The sequence below is a fragment of the Oryctolagus cuniculus genome, chromosome 1 (genome assembly GCF_964237555.1).
Source record: "Oryctolagus cuniculus chromosome 1, mOryCun1.1, whole genome shotgun sequence".
In the NCBI taxonomy this organism is placed as follows: domain Eukaryota; kingdom Metazoa; phylum Chordata; class Mammalia; order Lagomorpha; family Leporidae; genus Oryctolagus; species Oryctolagus cuniculus.
Genome location: NC_091432.1, coordinates 226190463 through 226214202, shown reverse-complemented (window position 1 = coordinate 226214202; position 23740 = coordinate 226190463). Strand labels below are relative to the sequence as shown.

The window sequence follows — 23740 nt, the reverse complement described above, 5'->3', positions numbered from 1 at the left end:
AGTGTGGCTGAAGGAAAAGACACCAGACTGAAGAGTCCTCGGCCCAGCACTCCCTGGCCACGGACATTTGACCGAACCCTGAATCTCAATCCCACCTGCAGAACGGAAATGACAATACGACTGGTCAGGACGACGTGGCTGGACAAGGGCTACTGACAACTGTTCAGTCTCTGGACAGCAAGCAAGACAAACCGGGGTTTGGAATTAGCTCCCTCGCTCAGTGGCCTGGGCCAATTTATCTTTCTGGACTTCCGCTTTTTTAGTCATACGGGATGATAACCCGTTCCCAATGGGATTTTTCGAAGAATTAAATGTTCCCGCCATACAGTGTGCTATTAGATACTGGCAAATCCCCCAACGTCCCCGAAACCCCTAGCTGACGACACGCGCCCTGAGGCGACAGGTCCCGTCTCAAGCCTTAAAGGTCAAGGCAGATTCGAAAGGGTCTGAGGGCCGTAGCCCGCTCTCCTGCGTTCCCCTAGAGGTCCTCAGGTAAGGGCGTCTGGCTTCCGGACCCCACGCGCGCCCGGAGGTCCAGTCGAGGCCACTCACCGGCTATCGCCCAGGCTATTAGGGGAAGACGCGTGCGACGGCGGCCACGGCGGCGGCGCGGGCGCCGTGACGTCAGGGGGCGGGGCAGCGGCGCAGACGTAGCGCGTCACGGGCGGCCTGGCAGCCGGCGGCGTTGAGGCGGACGCGTCTAGACGTCCGTGGGGCCGCGGATCGGGACCTGCTGTCCGGGCATGAGCTGAGGGCATAACGCCGAGGCCACGAGGTGAGTCCGGGCCGCCAAGTGTCCCTGTTCCTCAGCGCCAGCCCCGCGAGGAGGTCTTAGAAGAAGCTGCCTTGGCGGTACGGCTCCTCAGGCCCCGCCCCGGATTGTCCCGCCGCTGGCCCGGAAATAACAACCCGAGTGCTGACCCCCTCCGCTCTGAGCGGTGGCGGCCGAGGGCTAGGGAGCCGGGCTTCCCGGCTGGACCCCGCCGTTAGCTTTAGTGAGAACAAGCGCGTTTGCTGCCCGGGACTTGAGTTTCTCCGAAATGTGTCTCCCTAGCCCCCAGGGTTGTTGTAACTGGAAAGGTAGATGTAAAAAAGCTTTTTTATTGTGAACTCAATCTAAGGGAGTGTCGCCATTACAAACCCAGAGGGCTTTGGTAGTCGCTCGCCGTCTGAGTGTTTTCTTACATTTCACTGTGCTGAGCAGTCACCGACGTCGGCTCATTTGAGACAGACGACCCCACGAGGTAGGAATAATTGTACCCATTGTAGCACATAGGAGGAGAGCGAGGCTCTGCGCAGAGAAGGACTCGTGTGGTTCGTTCACGGTTCAGTGAATCTCGTGCCCCAGCCCCAGAGCCGGGCGGTGTCCGAAGTGCTGGGGACAGAACCACGAGCAGGACTGGCCAAACCCTTTCCGTCCAGGGAGGGCGCGAAGATCAACCCTTAAATGACACCCAGAGGTAACACTAGATGGGAAGAAAAAAGGTGACTGTCAGAGCGCATACCAAGAAGCCGCCACTCTTAGGGGTCGCGAGACCGTGGGACTTAACTGAAGTCAACCCTTAACTAGGAGCAAGGGCGAGGACTTCTTTTTTCTTTCTTAAGATTTATTGATTTAGACATGTATTTTAAAGACAGAGTGAAGGGAAGAGGGAAAGATGGAGATCTTCCATCCGCCGGTTCCATCCCCGAATGGCCCCAACGCCGGGGACCTGAAGCCAAGAGCCAGGAATCCCACCCAGGTCTCCAGGAGAGTTGAGGGGGAGGGGGCCTCTCGCGGCATCTTTGGCTGCCTTCTGCCAGCGCCTCGGCAGGGAGCTGGACGAGAAGCAGAGCCGTCAGACTCCACAACTACAGGAAACAGCGGCCCCCAAAACGCTGGGATTGAAATCCAAGTCTCTCTAGCTCCATATCCTGCACGTTTCCCGCTAAACCTGGTTCCTGTTGGTGATACTGAGTAGCTGTTGGTATGATTGCTGTTTTTGGACAAAAAAATCAGAAATGCCCGTGATTCAAGTCTCGGAATGTTGTCCTCTTCCGAGAGGCTTTCCCTCTCCGCTCAGCCTAAAGCAGTCCCCTCCCCTTGTCAGACCTCCCTGCCTACTGGTGCTTCCACCATTCATCACTAGTTATATCTTTCTCCTTTTGGTTTGGGTTTGCTCTGCTCCCTTTGTAAATAGAAGTATCCTGAGGACAGGAATCTTATTCCCTGATCTGACCCCAGTAAACTAGAGAATGCTTAAAAGATAGAAACATGCGGTAATTTTTTTTTTTTTTTTAGCAAGTGATCAGTAGGAAAGGAGAGCAGAAAGAAGATGAACTGTTTTGTTCTTGTTTCCAGTCCTGGGAGTCTCTATTTCTTTTTTTTTTTTTTTTAAGATTTATTTAATTATTTATTTATTTGAAAGTCAGAGCCAGAGAGAGAGAGAGAGAGAGAGAGAGGTCTTCCATCTGCTGGTTCACTCCCCAATCGGCCACAACGGCCAGAGCTGCACCGATCTGAAGCCAGGAGCCTGGAGCTTCTTCCTGGGTCTCCCATGCGGGTACAGGGGCCCAAGGACTTGGGCCATCTTCCACCTGCTTTCCCAGGCCACAGCAGAGAGCTGGATTGGAAGTGGAGCAGCCGGGTCTTGAACCAACACCCCATATGGGATGCCAGTACTTCAGGCCAGGGCGTTAACCCACTGTGCCACAGCGCCGGCCCCTGGGAGTCTCTATTTCTTAGGAGGTAGGATTAAGAGCTACGGCTTATCCATTTCTCTTTTTCAGACCATGGCCCATGGCTGAACAGTTCATAGTTGCTTGTCACATGCTGCCAAACAAATTGAAGATGGGAATGTAAGAAAAATCCCTCCTGTGTGGAGGGTAGATAAATGTATTTAGTAAACAATTCCATAGGGACTGCCGTGTCTGCTTTGCAGGGTGTGCTGAGATGAGTAAAAGTATGTGTCAGCTGTTGTTAAGATACAACTCCTGCAGTGCTGATCACTGAGGCACTTGTGGGGATATAAGGATACCTTTTCGCTAGAATGGAGTTCTGAAGTCTGCCAGCTCTCCTGGACTTTGATCTTTTCTTTCTCTACCATGTTACACATTTATTAAAACTGTATTTCACATGTATCGTTTTTGGTCCCCTCAGCGAACTTGTGTTATAAACATGGGAAAATCTCTTATTTATGTATTTACCCTATTAGGTATCTCCCACTCAGCGATTTTACTCCCCACAGGTTCACAGCAGCCAAGACTGGGCCAGGCCAAACCCAGGAACAGGGAACTCAGGCTGGGTCTCCCACATGGGTGGCAGGGACCCAGCTCTTTTATGCCATCACCTGCTTCCCCTCAGGCTGTGCTTAAAAGGAAACTGAAATTGAGAACAGAGCCCAGGCTCATACCCTGGCACTCTGCTCTGGAATGCGCTTGCCTAAGCCAGACATCCACCTCAAATCTTATTTAAAGATGAGGAGACTGAAGCTCAGAGACGTGACATCTAGTGGATGGGTTCGGTTCCTTTCTCTGGTTCCTACCTCCTAACCCCACCTTCCCACCAGCACAGTCTTGAGGGGAGCAGAAGTGATAGCTAAAATCAGTAGGTTCCTGCCACCCACCTGAGAGACCTGGATTGCATTCTGGCCCCAGCCAAACCCCAACCATTGCAGGCATTTGGGGAGTGAACCAGAGCATGGGAGCTTACATGTGTGTGTGTGTTCTTTCTCTGCCCCGTAAATAAAAATATTAAAAATAAAAAGTGTTGAGTTATTTTCATGCAAAGAAAATTTTTGGTTCAAAAATGTTTTTCATAATGTAGAATATGTGTATATGAAAACAGTGTTGATGGATTTCAGAAATTTTTGGTTCCAAAATAAAGTCATTTTAATTCCATTTCTCATAAACATTTTCCTTTTTTTAAATTAGATTTTTTATTTATGTATTTGAAAGGTAGAGTGGCAAAGAAGAAAGGACAACTCTTTCATCCACTGGTTCACTCCCCAAAATGGCTGCAACAGTCAGGGCTGGGCCAGGAACTCCATCCAGGTGGTAGGGGCTCAGGTACCTGAGCTATTGTCTGCTGCTTCCCAGGCGCGTTAGCAGAGAGACGTTTGGAAGCAGAGTACCTGGGGCTCAAACTGGCACACTGATCGGGAATGTGGGTGTTTTGGATGGTGGCTTAACCTGCTGCGCCACAACTCCCACCCCTTTCCCTTAACTTTTTTTTTTTTTTAATATTTGTGTATTTGAAAGGCACATTTACAGAGAGAGGGAGATCTTCCATCCACTGGTTCACTCCCCAGTGACCAGGGCTGGGCCAGGCAAAAGCCAGGAGCCAGGAGTTTCATCCAGGTCTCCCACATGGGACTACCTAAGCCATCTTGCACTGCTTTCCCAGGTGCATTAGCAGGGAGCTGGTTTGGAAGTGGAGCAGCCAGGACTTGGAGCTTGAGCCAGTGCTCATATGGGATGCCAGCATCGCAGGTGGCAGTTTAACCCACCGTACCACAACACCAACCCCTCCATTAACTTTCTGTAATACCCTATATGAGGAAACTGAAACCTAGAAAATTCAGGTAACTCATTAAGCCACACAGCCAGCTTTCAAACGCAGTTCTAGCTCCAAAATCTATATGCAGGTTTCCTAGGTGGTTTCTTCTGAGGGAAGAGGTGTGTAATGCTGCGCTTCACTACCTGTCCCTCCCAGTGCTGTAAGACTCTTCCCTGTGGCTCCTGAGGCTTGTTTGGGGTGACAGTTGTTGAACTGGAATACGGACGGTGTAGTGAATGGACACTGGCTCCTGTCCAGGCATCCTCTGGCTTCAAAGGAGGAGCACTTCAGTTCCTCACGCAGAATCACACCCCCTCCCCTCAGCGGCAGAGGAGCCATCCCAGGAGAACCAATTCCTGGGCCCTGGTTGTGGAAGAACTGAGACCTTTGAAGGCTTGCCCAGGGCAGGCCCTCCTTGAGTCGACGTAGAGTTGGATTTGAAGTGTCACGTTCACACGGTGTTCTCTCCTACCTGAATGTTCCTGTTTCCTCTGATATTTCAGAGATTTGATGGAAGCAGAAACCAAAACTCTCCCCCTGGAGAATGCATCCATCCTCTCAGAGGGCTCCCTGCAGGAAGGCCACCGATTATGGATCGGCAACCTGGACCCCAAAATCACAGAGTAAGTCTAAGTCACCCTAACCCGTCACTCACAGAAGTGGACTGTTGGCCGTGACGACATTCTGGAGAATTTCCGAGGTGCACTTTGGCCCATTTGTTTAACTTTTACTTTATCTTTTAAGGGGATTTGATGTTGTTAGCCTCTTGTCACTTTTCTTACCCTTGGACTCTGCTCCTGGAAAGACAGAGATGCGGTTACTTTTAAACCACATACCTCTTTTTTCCCATTTGCCAAGGATGTTCTCCCATTTCCAGCTGTTTGAATTCTTCTACCTAGTAGCCATAGGGGACTTTTTCGCTAGAATTAGCTGTGGGTGTACTTTTGTCCCCTCACTTAAAGGAACAAGCAGAAGTAGTCTTTGCACATAGGCAGAGGGTAACAACTTGATCATAATTCATTTTCAGCAGCCCCAGAACATGCAGGATCAGAGTGGGAAGAGATCTTAGAGATCATCTCAGTCCCTTTGTTTTTCACACATTAAGTGATGTGAAGGCCTGCAGTGTGCCAAGTGCCATGCTAAGTAGTTTTCAGACTATTTTGAATTGGAGGAGCTCTGATTTAAAGCAAAAGTAATCAGAAGCCATACGTAAAATAAAAGCTCAGAGTTGTCTGATTAAAGGGGGAAAGAAGTACACCCACAGCCTCCTGTCAGTTGTCACCCTTTCTCTGGCAGTCCATGATGTGACTGTGGAACTTGGGAGTTCCATGGAACACACTTGGAAACCTCTGTTACCACCCAGCTGACTTAGCCTGCGATAGAGGAAACCGCGTGCCCCAAGGCAGAAGGGCCTTGCCCAGGGTCACCAAACCGAATCGTCCTGACTCCTCAGTCTCCATCACAGCTATTATAGTGGGAAGGAATTTCTTAGTTGAGAGGAAAGAGAGGTTTTTCCTTCTCTCCAGTTGTTTGGTGGAGGAAAGTCGTGCTTGGTGCCAGAGCACTAAAGGGTGAGTAGATTGAGCTGTCTGGGGTCAGTGCTTCAAGCAAGCATGAAGTATTTTATCAGTCCTTAAAGTTACTCCCTTTGAAATAGTGTTAAAAGCAAAGGAGTTTGAGTGTGGGATGAGAGGGAGTATATTTGAGGGTTGGACTTAGGAGAGAGGAAAAGGATATATAAAGTTACAGATCCAGGATCATAACAGAAAGTTTAGTTTCTTAAACCTGCCCAAACTCAAATCAGCTAAATGTAGATTTGTGTCCCTGTAGAAATTATAATGGTATTTAAGATGTGTTGCCCAGATATTATGTTACCTTGGTCACAGGGATGCTGGACTATAGGTTGCATTTAGTGTGTTCGTTTCTTGTGGTTTATGGCTTTGAGGATGAATGTGGGAATCTGTCCAACCTCTCAATTAATGTCTGTTCATTAAAAAAGCTTTTTCCATCATCTAAAACCCAAACTATGAGGGGATTCTCCCGAGCTGTTTCCATTCCCACCTTTGCTTGTCCGAATGGAAATCTAAAGTGTGGAAACAGCATTGGTTGTGTTGGCTGCAGCGCTCTGTAATGAGACTGCAATTGTGTCCTGGTGCTTGACGGGCAGGTTCACATGGACATTTGCCACTTCAGTGTGCGTGAGCACTTTCTCCAGTTACAGCATTAGTAACGGGGACACGGGGTCAGAACTTCCCCACCGATATCTCTGCTCTGCCAAACATCAGGCCACAGACGCCCATCAAGTGCTAACCCGAAATCAGGGCCTTGCAGACTGGAAGTGCCTATGCTCCACCTGTGGCTTCCACTTCTGTGTCACCCAAGACCGTTTTTACTTGTTCTTTGGATTCCCTACCTTAGAACATTTATATGTCAAACAAAGTGTTTTATTAAGGAGGAGTAAATTTTCTTTTAAAAGACATAACCACCAGTCACAGCTTCTGGTGAATATGAAATGTTTAGTATTACCTCATTTAATTTACTTACTGATAGCAGAGAATCCTAGCATTTTAATAAGGTAAGTCTCGTCTCGTGGAAGTACGTAATTTCTTTCCAGGTTTTTGAAACATCTGAACTTTGGGGTCCTGTTCTTCTCAGGGTAGATAATGGTGCTCCTAGATGAATTATTAAAAAACAATTATTTTCAAACATTAATCTGTTACATGATGTAATCCATGTGAACATTTGGTACCTGTCATGTAGTCCAACTTCAGAAAGTATTGTTGAATCCAAATCTCTGAACTTCTAGTGATTCTTGACAGTTTGTAGAGCATCCTCCAGTTTTCCCAGTTAAACTTACCCCCACCCACACATCGCTGCCAGTTCCTGCTCCTTCCACTCAACCATCCCTGCTTATCCCTCTTTCCATTTATCCATGCTGTTTACCACCCCTCTTCCTGATTTCTTTTTTATTTTGTTGAATTCCCTTCCTAGTCCAGTGTTCTCTTACTTCTTGAATTAGAAAACACACGATATCGCCGGCGCCACCGTAGCTCAATAGGCTAATCCTCCGCCTGTGGCGCTGGCACACTGGGTTCTAGTCCCGGTCGGGGCGCCAGATTGTTTCCCGGTTGCCCTCTTCCAGGCCAGCTCTCTGCTGTGGCCCGGGAGTGCAGTGGAGGATGGCCCCAGTGCTTAGGCCCTGCACCCACATGGGAGACCAGGAGAAGCACCTGGCTCCTGCCATCGGATCAGCGCGGTGCGCCGGCCGCAGCAGCCATTGGGGCGTGAACCAACAGAAAAGGAAGACCTGTCTCTCCTGTCTCTCTCTCTCTCACTGTCCACTCTGCCTGTCAAAAAAAAAAAAAAAAAAAACAAACCACAAAACACGATAGCACATATTTACCATCATGAATGAGTATGGGAATTAGTAACACAGTAGGGATTAAAAAAAAAAAAAAACTCCACTTTTCCTGTTGGTTTTTCACATTTTGTGATTAATTCGAATCATTCTGTGTGTGCTTTTCAGTGCTTTTTTTTTTTTTTTGAAAGAGTGAGAGAGAGAGAGAGAGAGAGACACTGAGAGAGAGGTCTTCCATCTACTGGTTCACTTCCCCAGATGACCCCAACAGCTGGAGCTGGGCCGATCTGGAGCCAGGAGCCAGGAGCTTCTTCCAGGTCTCCCACGCAGGTGCAGAGGCCCAAGAATTTGTACTGTCTTCTGCTGCTTTCCCAGGCCATAGCAGAGAGCTGGATCAGAAGTGGAACAGCCAGGACTTAAACCAACGCCCATATGGGATACTGGCACTGTAGGCGGTGGCTTTACCCGCTACGGCCCCAGTGCCTATCAGTTTTTAATCCAAGTCCTTCTCACATTATGCCAGGATGCCCATCAGTTGCCTCTCAACAGAATATGCACTTTTTTTTTCTTTTTTTTTTTTTTCTTTTTTTTTGACAGGCAGAGTTAGAGAGAGACAGAGAGAAAGGTCTTCCTTTTTCCATTGGTTCACCCCCCAAGTGGCCGCCACGGCCAGAGTGTTGCAGCCAGTGTGCTGCGCCGATCCGAAGCCAGGTGCTTCCTCCTGGTCTCCCATGCGGGTGCAGGGCCCAAGGACCTGGGCCATCCTCCACTGCACTCCAAGGTCACAGCAGAGAGCTGGACTGGAAGAGGAGCAACCGGGACAGAATCCAGCACCCCGACCGGGACTAGAACCCGGGGTGCTGGTGCCGCAGGTGGAGGATTAGTCTATTGAGCTGTGGCTCCAGCCAGAATATGCACTCCCAGCTGGCTGTCTCTTACTCTACTATTTAATATTAAATATAAAAAGCAAAATTAATGGCCAGCGCATAAGAGGTGGGAGAAGACCTAGTCAACAGAACTTTTAAGTAGAAGGCGCATTCTAAGTGGAGGGGAGCTCATAAATAAAAGGATAGAAGTAGGAATAAGAAAGATTGAGACCTTATTGACTTTGAATACCAAATAATAAGGAAAATGTATCTGGATGCATAGAATACTGTTAGAATCTTTAAAATACGTTGAGACAAGTTTGAATTCCATGCCAAAAATACTCACTGTGAGTGTTTAGCAGAAGACTGGCATTCTGAAATTAATGTGTTAGAAGGGAAATTAGGAGCTGGCACTGTGGTGTAGTAAGTAAAGCTGCTGCCTGCAGTGCCAACATCCCAAATGTGCACCAGTTCGAGTCCTGGCTGTTCCACTTCACATTTAGCTCTCTATTATGACCTGGGAAAGCAGTAGGAGATGGCCCAAGTCCTTTGGCCCCTGCACTCGCATGGGAGACCTGGAAGAAGCTTCAGCTCCTGGCTTCAGATAGGGACAGCTCCAGCTCTAGCACCTATCTGGAAAGTAAACCAGTGGATAGAAGACCTCTATCTCTCTCTTTCTCTCCCTCCCTCTTTCTCTTTCTCTCCCTCCCTCTCTCTCTTTCTCTCTCTCTCTGCATCTGCCTCTTCCTCTCTGTAATTCTTTCAAATAAATATATCTTTTTTAAAAAAAGAAGAAGGGAAATTAGACATCAGTGTGTGGAATGAGTTGGAGGGGCAGAGACCAAAGATGAATGTTAGCTAGGCGAGGTTGCCCTGCCATCAGTATCACCTGGTTAGAGACAGTGAACTTAGAGACCAATGGGTGAGTCTGAGAGGTGAAGAAAGAGACTGGCGAGGAGTGGCGAGTTGAAGATAATCCTAAGGTATCTTACCTGAAGAATGTAAAGGACTCCTGTTCCCACTGGCCAGAGGGGTATCTGGGAAGGGCCATCCATATTCCATGGAGAGGAGGTTGGTTTGTGTATGTTAAATAAACTTAAAAGCAGCGGTGAGCCAGCCAGACTTCAAGGGATGAACTAGATAAACTAGAATGTGAGAGAGAATAAATGGATGAACATGTGAGAACCAAAGAAACCCCTGTTTCTGTCTCAAGCCATTCTTTATTTTTCCTTCACTGGCCGTGCTTTTCTTCATGCCTTGATTTGTATGAAAAACTCCTTAATGCTTGCTTACTTAAATTTGAAACACAATAAAGTCATTTAATAAGGACCATAGCATAGAGCATAAAGACTTGCCTCATAAGATTTATTTATTTGAAAGGCAGAGTTAGAGAGAGAGAGAGAGAGAGGTCTTCAATCCACTGGTTCATTCCCCAAATGGCCACAATAGCTGGAGCTGGGCCAATCCGGAGCCAGGAGCTTGGAGCTTCTTCCAGGTCTCCCACAGAGGTACAGGGGCCCAAGGACTTAGGCCATCTTCTACTATTTTCCCAGGCCACAGCACAGAGCTGGATCAGAAATGGAGCAGCCAGGACTCGAACCGTTGCCCATATGGGATGCCGGTACTGCAGGCAGCAGCTTTACCAGCTACATCACAGCGCCGCCCCTCATAATAACTTCTAGGGTCGGCACTCTGGTGTAGTAGGTTAAGCCTCCACCTACAGTGCTGTCATCCCATGTGGGTGCTAGTTCAGGTCCTGCCTGCTCTACTTCCAGTCCACCCCCTGGGAAAGCAGTGGAAGATGGCCCAAGTCCTTGGGCCCCTGTACATATGTGGGAGACCTAGAAGAAACTCCGGCCATTGTGGCCATTTGAGAAGTAAACCAACGGATGGAAGACCTTTCTCTCTGTCTCTCCCTCTCTCTGTAACTTTACCTCTCAAATACATAAATAAAACCTTTAAAAAACAGAACAAATAATAATTTCTATATACTTATAAATGAAATTTTCTCTAAAACAAGTTTTATGCTAAAAACGCTATCAGATGTCATTTCATTGGCTCCTGTTGCTTACAGCATTCTCCGTAGCCTGTCTTGTGGGTGCTGTTCAGCCTTGTGTCATCTGCCCAACTCTGTTGCCGCGGATCACACTGTTTTCTGCCTTTATATCTGTGTATGTGGTAATCACGCATACCGACAGCTTCCTCTCTGTTATCACAGCTTTCGCGAAGTTTCCCTTCATCATCAGCTTCCCTGCACAGTCGGTCCTCCTTCATCTGTGTGCTCACACACATAGCTTTGTGTCCAAGTATCACTCTGCTGTATAGTTGATTTCCTGTCCTCTCCCTTCTAACCAGAATGTGAGGTCCCTGATGGCAGGAAGCTAGGCTTATTCATTCGGACAGTCCAGGTGCCTTCTTGATTCTTGACACATCCTGAGTGTCTGTTTTAACACCATGTGGAATAAGTACTCATGTGCCATGAGGCAGAAGGGCTCTTCACAGAAAACACTGGTGACGGTGCAGAAATGTGTGGCGAGCTGGTGGACTGATTCTCCAGCCCTGAGGCTGCAGGGCGCACGGTTCATCAAGTGGAGGGAGCCTCTGATGAGAGTAGTGAGCTCCATTCTCAGCAGCAGATAAAAGTGCTTGCAGATGTGAGAGCGAGAGCCTCCAGGCTTTTTTCACTATCAGAGCTTGCAGTCCCCATCTCCAGGAAGCAAAATAGTAAACATTTCATTCCTTTTGTTTCAGTGTTGCGATAATTTTACAGAATTATCAAACAAGAAAAGAAATCCTGGAGAAGTTGAAAGACACAGACCTAAGCAGATGTTCCTGGAATCTTAAGGTCGCACTTCTCGCACAGAATGTGTTTGTTAGCTTTACAAAGAATAATCTGACAGCGGGTTTTTTTTTTTTCCAAGTAAATTAAAATTCATTTCTTAGGAAATGCCAATCGCGTTACCTTCCTGCTATTAAGCAGAATGAAGCTAATGAAAAGATGACCAGCCCACAGTAGCCCTTAGATTGTTTCATTTTTTTTTAAATGGCTCTGACCTCTCATTCTGTGGCAACTAGTATGGTTTTACTTTGAATGAGTATAGTAGTGGAAGATGCAGCTGTGAATTAAAGACCCTGGGGAGACTCTAGCTCATCTGGCTGCGTCTGAAAGGCTCACTCTTGCTGTAAGCCTGTTCAGAAAATCAAGTAAAACCAGAAATGTGCACTTCAGCTGTCTCCCTTTCCCCTGAAGAGGCAGCTCCTGTATTCCCCCAGCCACCGAGGTCTCCTGGTGGGAGTTGGGAATTCAGAAAGTAAGAGAATCGCAGTTTTCCTTTTTGGGACAGGTCCGAAGACCAGATAAATATCCACAGTGTGCCTTCGGATGCCTGCATCCTTCCACTGCTGGACCTGCAGTATGTCTCCCTTCTCGCCTTTGTCAGAGGCCTGATCCAAACTAATGTAGTTGCTTGTTGGTGTGCTTTAGTATCAAATTTAGTGTAGCTTATGATTCATTTCATATCTTTCTGCCTCCCAAAGGAGATTCTTATTCAAGAATGAAATACTGATGGGTTTCTCCCTGAAAACAATGTGAATATAAATGTGTCCATAACGACAACTTCACTGACTCCCTGTGGGGTAGAATTCCCAGTAATAACAGATTTAGCATGTGGGCTGATACCTTTTTAGTATCACAGGGACAGCATTGTTTAGAGAAAGCCTTGACTCCAGTTGAATAGCTCAGAGAATGCCAGGAGGAAGGCCAAAGGAAAAGGAAACGGGAGAGCTGTTGGTTTGTCTCACCCTTACATCAGATGACAGGAAGTCAGAATTGAGATTGGCCACAGCAACCTGTTCAGGCCACATCTGTTTGAATAATGTGAAAGCTCTGTAGAAACCAAGTTTTGGAGTAAGGAATCCAAGAAGAGGATGAGGGGAAGAGTGGCCACTGGTAGCCTGGAGTGAACATCCTGCCAAGAGTAAATTTCTTCTTGACCATCTAACATACTTACTGGACCTTACTGCACAGAATAAGTGGTGTTAAGGTCACTAAGGTTGGTTAATTACCCATAGCTGAATGATTGATGGGGCTGGCCAGGTTCCCTTGCCCTCTCAGAGACCATTCTCAGTCATGTTGTGGTTCCAGCATCGTCCTGATCTTCAGGCACGTTAGGGATTGAAACTGTTATGCTCTTACGGAAGTGCCACCAGCCATGGTTTGGTTTTTGGCAGAGTTTCATAGAAATGCAATTTGGGTCTAATGATTAACTATGAAATCTAAGGGAAGTCTTCCAGAACTATTGTTGATTTGTGTGAATGTATATGTTTGTTACTTTGTTTATTTTTGAGATAGGATATGCTTTGGCTTTTCAGCGTGGGTGTATGTTTTTGAGGGAGTTATAGTTATTCACAAGTGCTATGTCATTGCCAAGAAATTAAAAATAAATAAATCGACACTATTTTTGAGCTTTTCTCCAAAAAGAAAAACAAATGGTGCTTGTGGGCCAGACAGCTGTTTGTTAGGTGTGGTTTTTTTGTTTGGCATTTTTGTGTTGGACAGACACATAGCCATGACAATTCTAGTTCCCATTCCAAATAGAGGCAAACAACTCTGTTTGCCAAATAAACTCACACAGCAGTTTGAAGGACGGCAGGGGGCAGGGGTGAGAGATTTCGCCCCTGGGGTGCAGTGTTTACTGCTTTTATCTCACACTTCAGGCTGAGTGCCCAGCAAAGTGGCCAGAGGATACTCAGGAGCTCTTCTTCCCCTGCAGGTACCATCTCCTCAAGCTCCTCCAGAGGTTTGGCAAGGTGAAGCAGTTTGACTTCCTCTTCCACAAGTCGGGTGCTTTGGAGGGACAGCCTCGAGGGTACTGTTTTGTCAACTTTGAGACTAAGCAGGTAATTAAGCTGCTCACCCTTTCATTGTACCTCCCAAACTCTGTCACCATTGTCTGTGCATCTCTTGACTACTAGAATAACAATTCCTTGAAAGCAGGGGCCATGTTTGATGCATCTCTGTGTGCCTTGCACTGAGTCCTGAAAGAGATACTCAGTAAACAGATGAATTAGTGAACAGCTTCCAAAATCCATCCTCCTGAGGCTCAGGGTCTAAGGCAACTGATCTACTTTTCTGACCCAGTGGTTTGGGATACCCACATTGAGCCCATGGACATCCCCTCCCCGCCGCCCCCTATTCTGTTTTGTTTGTCTCTTTAGTGGCTGGCCAACAAAGCCTCCTTTGAGTAGTTTTGCCCTGTGGTACAGAAATTCCATCTGTGGTAAGCCACCCACAAACTCTTTTATTTTGATTTCTTAAAAATGCACCCTTCTTCTCAATGTCTCAGAACAAATGCATACAAATTTTAATACATGTAGAGGAGGAGAATGTTCAGCTTCAACTGTGGTGTATGCATGTACTGAAATTTAGTCCTTGGGGTAGAAAGGCCTTGATAAAAAAATCAAGTTTGGATGTTATTAAATACAAAGATGATGCTAGTACTCTCTATAACTTTGTCATATGTAAGAATATTTCTCATTTTATTAATAATTTATGTGGATGATTTTTATATTATAAAAGTATTAATGTGCTTATTATAATAGATGAAAATACAGATAGCCAAAAGAGAAAATTTAAATCACTTAGCCCAGTACCAGGAAATAACCACTTAATATTTAGTGACATATCTTTCCAATCTCTTTTTCTTTCTTTACAGTCACACACACAAACATCAAGATAACAATCTGCATGATAATGTGATTTCATTTATGTGTGTGTGTGTGTGAACAGTCATACACTCACCAAAAAAAGTGACCTGTATCTGAAATTTGTGTATTTTATTATCTGTGGCATAGACTGCAGTTAAAAGCTAATCAATACCATTGTTGATGATTTTATGATTGTCATTATGTGAAGATATGAGTAGTTATTTACCTAATCTCCAGTTGTCAGCTATTTAAGTGGTTCTCAGGGAATCACTGGTGTAAATGTTACTCAGTGAATATCATGTAGCTTTAACCGTGTGTGTTTACTACATTTGTGGAAATGGAATGGCATCATCAAAGGCCATGCATATTTTTTCTTAATACAACTGCCATATTGCCCTAAGAAATGATGTATCAGTATATTCTAAAACTGCGTGAGAGTGTCATTTGACTTCACTTTTTTTATTTCCTCTAATTTTTGCAAATATGATAGGCAGTAAGTCATATTTTGTTACACTAATTGTCCCAAGTTTTCTTGAGGCAAGTAAAAATGCCCTGTATGATTGACATTTGTAAGTACTTTTCTCTTCCTTGATGATAGAGTGTGATAAAGATTCATATGGGCAACTAAAATCAGTGGTCATGATAGATGTTGGCTTTAAAAGACTAGGCTACTGGCCGATATTTGGTGCAGTGAATTAAGCTACTGCATGCAGTGCCAACGTCCCGTATTAGAGCACTGGTTCACAGAGTCCTAGCTGATCCACTTCCGATCCAGTTCCCTGCTGCTGTACCTGGGAAAGCAGCAGAAGACGGTCTGAGTGCTTGGGCCCTGCCACCATGTGGGAGACCGAAGTGGAGTTCCAGGCTCCAGCCCAGCTGTTGCAGGCATTTGAGGGAGTGAGCCAGAGAATGAAAGGCCAAAAGATGGCCCTCAATTTTCATCTAAAAATAGGAATTAAAAGTATATACTTTCCTTACCTCATACGAAGTTGGGAGAATTGATGAGGGAGGAAGGTATTATGAAAATTGAGGTGGTATTTAATGCTATCATTGAATATGTGAACTTTGAAGCAACATACAGAGATAGAAAATTATGTTTTAAAATACTTAACCCTGCTGGCACTTTATTATTGCTGATAGCTCAGAATTAAAGAGTGCCATGTAAGTTCTCATTCACCAAGTGAAACTTAGAAGAAGAAGAAAACATCTGTTTTCTGTCGCTCTTTGTGTGCTACAGTGTGGGCAAGGATGGCCAGTGACCATCCAGTGCCTGACACAGAGGGCGTACCTAATAAATACTTGTTGAATAGCCTGGTGGTGGAGGAACAAGAGAATCACTGGTTGGTAAGACCAGACTGGAATGCCCACTAGTATTACACTCAGTCTCTGACAGTCTGTCCCTGCCCTCTGGGACTTCCTGTTCCTCTTCAGTTCCTTAGGGCTTCATCACTCCCACTAAATAAATGCAGGTGATGCTTGGCTAAATGCCTCATGGATAGGAGCCGGTGCTGTGGCGTAGTGGGTAAATGCCAGCATCCCATATGGGCACTGTTTCAAGATCCGGCTACTCCACTTCCGATCCAGCTCTCTGCTATGGCCTGGGAAAGCAGTAGAAGATGGCCCAAATCCTTGGGATCCTGCACCCACGTGGGAGACCTGGTAGAAGCTCCAGGCTCCTGGCTTTGGATCAGCGCAGCTCCGACTGTTATGGCCAATTTGGGAGTAAACCAGCGGATAGAAGACCTCTCTCGCTCTCTCTGCCTCTCCTTCTCTTTCTATGTAACTCTGACTTTCAAGTAAATAAATAAATCTTTAAAAAAAAAAAAATAAATGCCTCCTGGATATAAATGGAGCAGAGAAGATTTGTTAGGATGGGAAAGTACAGCCGTGTTTCCTGGGAATGACCTTAAGTGACTATTGTGGGAATGACCTAAAAGTGACTATTAGCCAGCTTCAGGAATTCCTTGTAACCTCGTTGCTTCTATATTTGATGGGGAAAGGGCCAGAGAACTTTTGGCTCTGAAAACCAGGTGCACAGCTTGACTCACACAAATACCTTACTCAGAGTCCCTTTGACTCACTCCTGCTTTTTCCGGCCTGGTTTCCTTCACTCCCCTGTCCCTTGAAGCCTTAGTGTTTCTCACTTTGGATCCAGGGAGTAAGCCCGAGTTCACCACGGGGAGCACAGCTATTGACAGAAGAGGTGCTACCCTCAGTTAAGAGTGAACAGAAAGGAGTCACCTACTAAGAGGTGTCCCCTTAGCTAACATCTGTCAGGTGCTCACTGTATGCTGCATACCTCGCTCACACCACTTGAGTGTTTGCAGCCGACAGCAAGGAACTCATAGTAGAATCCATGTTTACAGGTGACAAGCCCAGAGACATTCAGTGACATGCTGGACATTGTGCTGCCAGCAGCAGAGCCAAGATTCAAAGCATTGTCTGACTGAACTTAAAAAACTCAGATCCTTTTTGTTATTCTGCCTTTGCCAATTATTTTCCAAAAGTAATTTTGGTAGAAACTCAGCCATCAAGTCTAGTGTAAGCACTGTAGGAACAAATAAAATTCGTTAGGTATTTGTGTTTCTGACTAATCTTTATCCCTTTCCTGGACAGGAGGCAGAGCAAGCCATCCAGTGTCTCAATGGCAAGCTGGCTCTGTCTAAGAAGCTGGTGGTGCGATGGGCACATGCGCAGGTAAAGGTACGTCTCAGAAGCCGCAGAGGTGAGGTGAGGTCTCATCCCGTGTGGATCTACGAGAGACACTTGTCCACGGCCCGTGTGCAGCCTCGCCCCTTCACCTCGGTCTCCGGTCTCCTAGTCATATTTACTCATATTTACTATGTGTGTTGCCAGATTTTTTTTTTTTTTTTTTTTTTTTTTTTGTCTTAAAAAGCACCTCAGGAGGGATTAAGTTCCGTCGTTGTTTTTCCCCTCGTGCCCACAGATCCTGTTTCTGATTGATTTTTCCGTGTGGCTGGTGTGTATACCCAGACTTCTTTTTTTTTTTTTCTTTCTTTCTTTGGTGGGAGTGGTTCTTTGGAGGCAAAATGTATTTATTTTTAAAATTAGTTGCTTTAGGCATTATTAGACTCTTCCCAGCCTCTCAGCCTTGTGGAGGGTTTGAATTTGTTTATTCTAAATGCTGGAGAAATGGGCAGTTTGTAGGAGTGTTTAAAACACTGGCATATCCTTACACCAGAGATGTTATTAATAACATGAGAGTTATTAGGGTGTGTGTGTGTGTGTGTCTTTGTGGTGTCTCTATAGTCTGCAAGCCCTGAGAAGTGGCAAACTACTCTGTTTGTCCTGTAGTTGGTCTCTTAGGAGAATGCACTAGAAAAACTGCAGCTGTCTAAAAAATTTAGCAGTGAATGGCCTTCTGTTGCAGCTGGCACAGAGATGGTGGAGTGAGGGGTGCACACCGGAGCAGAACCAGGAGTCGACGCTCCTGCAGTGGGGTCTTGACAGGCGTGTCTGCCAAAAAGATTTGTGACAGAGGTGACAGAGGTGGAGTCTTCAGCTGTATGAGTGTGGTTTTTGATCAAAGATGCTCTACCCCTACCCAACGTAAAAAACAGAGATCAGACACTTTGGGTTCCTATGAGTGCTTCAGGTAATCACAGAGCCTTCTCAGTTTCCAGGACATATTGCCATAAAATTAGAAACAACAAGGAGAATTACCAAATGCTTTTTTTTTTACTCAAGAGAAAATCAAGTCTCATCTGCTAAACTGGCTGTCATTTTCTCATTCTGCATCTCATTGAAAAGGCACACAAGAGAAATCATCCTTCATTCCTGCCTTTCATGTGAAAATGTCTATGCCTTGTGGGTCTCTTCTCCTATAAATCTTTTTGACCACAGGTTCCTGATTACTTTTTAATATTGTATTTATATAAGAAGTAGGTAATTTTCTAACTTCAAATTAAACCAAGCCTTTCCTTTAGAATGTTTGCTGATTCAGCAATTACAAGTCCTTACTACCTGTCTTCTCCACTCAGGCCTCTTAAGAGTTGACTGTTACACTTGTACTTTGCAAAATCTAGCAGGATTTTAAAGTATTTTGAATCAAAATAAATTGTGTAAGAGGCAATATGTTAAAATAAGGATGTTCAAGGGGGCCCTTGCTGTGTACTGTCTGTGAATCCGAAAATTGAAAATCTTTCCCTGCCAAATAAGGTGGACTAATGGTTAGATGGAAACTTCTCAACTTCTAAACTTACAGCTTTTGGCCAGAATCATGGGGATTTTTGCATTAATTCTAGGCCTAAAGCAGTCCTAGAGTTTTCTGAAAACAAGCTGATGATGTACTGGTGGGATTGGAGTTTCTGAATCCACGCACTACAATAAAGGGCTGGTTTCTGGAGATGCAGTAATTTCTGTTTTTCTCCCTTTCAGAGATACGATCATAACAAGAATGATAAGATCCTTCCAATTAGTCTTGAGCCATCCTCAAGCACTGAGCCCACTCAGTCTAACCTAAGGTAAGGTACTACTGTCAGGCTCAGTGTTCACGCACTGAAGCTGTTTCTCATTCTACACCTTCATTCACACTGCAGCAGATCTTCAGACTAGGTGTAGAATAGATTCTACTAACGTGACTTGTTGAGAGAGATGTTCAGTTAACCTCCAGAATGTATACGTTCCCTCTGCTTCCAGCTGCCCCCTCAGGTTATGTATTCCCACTTGGAGATTCATTCACTCACAAAGGGACAGATTTAGCTGCCACACACTGAGCCTCATGCTTGGCAGACACAGTCCTTTCTCTAAAAACAAGCATTTTAATAAGGCCTTGGATCCCTTTGGCATTTGTATACATTAATTCCTCCCCAGTCATAAGTTCCCGTATACAAAATTTAGTTTGCAGACATTTAATTCTGTGCACCATTGCAGGAACTATAATAGTTTTGGTTCTAGTTTCTATGAATTGTCAGTTATTTCTTTGGAGTTAATTCAAAACAGGAGAACTAAGGGTTGGATAGAAAAGGGTGAAGCTATGTGGGATGGTTGAGCAGAAGTTGATTTTTAATTTATTTATTTATTTTTAGATTGTAGCCTAGGGAGAAATGTTAACAATAACAGTAACAATAGCAAGGATTTATTGAGCTTACTATGAAGCAAGCACTGTAGTAAGCACTCTGCATACAATGTGTCATTTAATTATCCTTGAAAATCATTCTACATAGGAGGAAGCTGCAGTTTAGTGAGGTGAAATCACTTAGCTGAGATGATGCGGGAGCAAATAGCAGAGTCAGAATTCAGAGTCAGACAGGCTTCAAAATTCAGCCTTTTAGTTACCACTTGAGAGAAGCTGTAGGCTGTAAACATAGGCCTACCACCCTGAAGCCTGGTCTGGGGGTGGGGATGAAGGCTTGTGGAGGAGCATCAGCGATAGAGAAAGATCGGAAGTCATATTCGAGCCAGGAAAGTGATGTCCACGTGGACAGAAGGCCAGATGAAGAAGAAAATACCTTCTTTGTATGTTATCTGCACCAACCAAAGAGACTTCCCAGCACCTCTTAAATTGTGGCAGAGAGGTAGCCCTGAAAAACTTTCACAAGTGATAAATTGAAATTAATCTTATGTTTAAGTTTCATGTCATGGTATTTCTTAATTTTTTATGGTCACAGACTGGTCTCTATAGAGGTTTCCCTAAATCAACTCCTGATGGGAAAGGATGACCATACTTATGCACAGTGGCCTTCACATTACAGTGAACACGTGTTCAGTTTCTTAGGATCAGTATTTGCCAGTTGTTTACCAGATAGCCTAGTGTTTTCTATCTATTTTTCAGTTTAGAGAATGTCAGCATATGTCTTTTTTATCAACTTCTATTTTTAATTAGAGACAGTTGTCTCCCTGTGACTCACACAGAATAAATGATTGGCTGTTCCATTAATGAAAGAGGTCCCAGAATCTACCTCACTAATACCTCCGTATTATTTTTATTGTAATTTGGTTTTTTTACTTTCTTGCCCGTGTAAATTTATGGATGTGTGAAGCAGATGCATACCTTCCAGGGATCTCTGAAAGACTGTGTACACTCTTTCCAACTTTTCCTCACTGACTGTAGACCATTCATGGCATCAAGAATACAAAATAATAGGATCCCGATGGCAAAAAATACTGCCTGAGTGCTTTGCAATCTGGTCTGGGGTAAGCGGTGGCCTTGATCAGAAGCAAACCCCTCACAACTTTTCCCCCTTGCTGTGAGACAGAGCTGGTCGGCTCCCACCCTGATGGAGAGGAAACAGTAAGGGCTTTGCAGTAGGCAAACTGGGGCTGAAGCTCAGCTCTGCAGTTGGTTACCTGAGAGAATCTTGGGCATATCATTGTCTCTGCTGTAAAATGAGGATACCAGTTCTTGTGCGGATTTTGCAAGGCTTAGAAACATTGTAAGTAAAACGCTGGGCACAGTGTCCCGTTCATTGTGATTCCACACATCGGTCCATAAAAAGAGCCTGTAGGGTTGCCAGCATGTTGTCTGTTACTCAGTGACTGAGAAGTGTTCTGGTGTAGCAGTGAGCAGCATGGGCTGTAGAGGCAGTTGCATCCAGCCCTCAGCTCTGTCGTTTACCAGCTGTTCAGCACTGAGCAAGTTCATCTTGCTGTGCCTTTGTTTGTTCATCTGCCAAATAAGGACTATAACCTGCTTACTAGTGTCATTTTGAATTGAACAAAAAAAATTTTTTTAAGATTTATTTATTTATCTGAAAGGCAGAGTTACAGAGAGGCGGAAGCAGAGAGAGAGAAAGAGAAGTCTTCCATCCACTAGTTCACTCCCCAAATGGCCGCCATGGCCGGAGCTGGCTGATCCAATGCCAGGAGCCAGGAGTTTCTTCCAGGTCTCCCACACGGGTGCAGGGGCCTAAGAACCAGGGCCATCTCCTACTGCTTTCCCAGGCCATAGCAGAAACCTGGATCGGAAGTGGAGCAGCCGGGACTCGAACCAATGCCTATATGGGATGCTGGCAGTGCAGACAGCAGCTTTACCCACTAGGCCACAGTCCCGGCCCCAAGAATTATTTTTGAGTGCTTTCTGTGAAACACCAAGGTGCTGAAGGTTGTCTATCTGAAGATTAGATGTAAATACACAGGAAGTACTCCCGGCAGTATCTGGACTTAGATTAAAACAGTAGATGGTTCAGACTTGGATCTCTCTCTTAAAATGAGAGCTCTGGTTATTTATTATTTATTTTTAGTCTTCTAAATCAAAGGTTTAAATGTTCGTTATTTAATATCTTGTTGCCATTCTGATGCGGGTAAGAGGAAGAAGATGAAACGCACAGACATTTTCTGAGTGTACCTTGCTCCTCTCTGATCCTCTGTTACCCTTTTTCCAGTGTCACTGCAAAGATAAAAGCCATTGAAGCAAAGCTGAAAATGATGGCAGAAAATCCCGATGCAGAGTACCCAGCAGCGCCTGTCTATTCCTACTTTAAACCACCAGATAAAAAAAGGACTACTCCTTATTCTAGAACAGCCTGGAAATCTCGAAGATGATGATTGTGAATTACCATAGCAGCGAAAGCAAATTGGTCTCTACACCTAAAGTCCTCTGCCTTTGTACCTTGTAGATGTAATTGGTACTGTCTGACAGAGCACAGTCACATGTTAGTTTGGTAGCATAACGTTTTTGGATGTTCTTATGGATGTGTCGTCCTTGAAGTATGTGTGGAATTGAGCATCATCCAGAATAAATAGGATTGTCTCCAAAACTTGTGATTTGAACACTGGGATGCTCTAGTTGGCTGATCTGTTTGGATTTGTGACCCCAGAAACCTTATATAGTGTGCCAGAGAAAAAGGCAAGCACACAAAATGTTATTATTCAAACCAGGAAACTAAATTTATTAATGTCCATCACAAAAAAAAAAAAGAGCATTTTTCTGTGCTCTCATGTCTTCATAACATAAAGAAAAAGTAAGAAATGGTGGGAAATGGTAGATTTTAAATCATGTTCTGAACTGTTGTTGCAGAATTTACTATGAAAATCCCTCCAATTGGACTAAAAAAAGAGAACGTTCTTGGCAAAAGGGAGATGATTCTTTGAGCAAACATTGTAGTGATCTGTTTAAAAATTATGCTTGTTGTTTCAAAATCCCAATTAGGAAAACATGGTGTATATCTTAAAATTGTTCGCATCAACAAAATTGTAGAATCAAATTTAGCATTTTATACCACAGTGGAAGTTCTGTTTAGAAATCCAACTTTTATTCTGTAGTAATCATTTTTTAAATATAAATAATACTGCCTTCTCTGATACAAGTATTATTAACGTGGGATTTATAAAAATGCACTACTGCATGAGATTGTTTTATAGCATGAGACTGTTGTGTTTGAAATTGTATCATGGTCAGTCTGAATAGCAGAACAAAATTTCTCTGAAAACATAAACGTTGCTATAGGTCACTATCAAATACATTATTTTCTAATAATTGTGTAGGGGTCCGAGTAGAGGAGGGCAAATGATCCTGTCTGTGTAGGATGAGGAAGGCCATGCACTGAGCCCTGGAAGCCGGTGGAGCAGCCACTCTGGCACCAGGATTGTAATGAGACTGATTCCTCGTTCATAGGACATACTTTCCGCTCGATATTTTTGCCGCTTTGAACATCCCACATACAGCAGTATATGGAGAGAAGTAAGCCAGCAGATTTGGGCATGGTTTCTTGAGCACAGTTGTAGTCTTTTTGGTGCCAGGTTTGGCAAACTTTGGCCAGGACCATTGCTCCTTTACCAGGGAATCCCCTCTGTTACTCCGGGAACCATTCAGGTGATCACAGACTGTTCATCACTCTGCTTCCTTGTGCGAGGAAGCTTTCGTTAGAGGAACTTAAGCATCGTGAGGTTTCAGAATTCACCGAACTGGTTTAGAGAACTTCTTACCACTTTTCCCAAGGTTAATCTTTTTAGATATCTTTAGATATAAAATACTTTCTGCATTTATTAACTGTGTTTATCTATGATGCAAGTGTCTCCTTCCTTTTGGAGGATGGGTCAGGGAGGTCGGAGTACTACCTCCCATTTTTCTGGTGACTCCTTGGAGTATGGAACTCACCGTTTTATCCTTAAGTCCTCAAAGGGTTGTAGTGGAGTAGAATTTAATGCAAAATAGTCTTCTATTTTTAATAGGAACTTAGAAAATACTTACCTTAGAATTATATAGAGTTTTTCCTTTAGAAACCAGAGGTATTTATTTGTATTTAAAGCAATGTTTATTATTTGTACCAATTCTTATCCCTCTGTGTGAATAAATGCAAGACAGCGTCTGTG

General features: G+C 44.7%; 2 protein-coding genes across 6 annotated transcripts in view; one reads left to right on the top strand and one right to left on the bottom strand.

The window, feature by feature from the left end:
• Window positions 1-690, bottom strand: part of MRRF (mitochondrial ribosome recycling factor) — a 61382-nt gene extending 60692 nt beyond the window's left edge. For all 3 annotated transcript variants that reach the window (XR_007917799.2, XM_070056457.1, XM_002720494.5), the window contains exon 1: window positions 553-690. The gene's annotated coding sequence lies outside the window, so the exon portion shown is untranslated. The remainder of the gene's footprint in view (window positions 1-552) is intronic.
• RBM18 (RNA binding motif protein 18) lies at window positions 634-23736 on the top strand. Of its 3 annotated transcripts, XM_008273366.3 has the most exons (7): window positions 636-775; window positions 2770-2838; window positions 5041-5160; window positions 13534-13660; window positions 17084-17170; window positions 18866-18951; window positions 21811-23736. In XM_008273366.3, the coding sequence occupies exons 2-7, from the start codon at window positions 2780-2782 to the stop codon at window positions 21968-21970; spliced, it is 639 nt and encodes a 212-aa protein (XP_008271588.1). In that variant the 5' UTR covers window positions 636-775; window positions 2770-2779; the 3' UTR covers window positions 21971-23736. The 3 variants fall into 3 exon arrangements, with proteins under 3 accessions (XP_008271589.1, XP_008271588.1, XP_002720542.1); XM_008273367.3 differs by lacking the exon at window positions 2770-2838 and having other exon boundaries at window positions 634-775; XM_002720496.5 differs by lacking the exon at window positions 2770-2838 and having other exon boundaries at window positions 658-1244.
• Window positions 23737-23740: the final 4 nt, after the last annotated feature.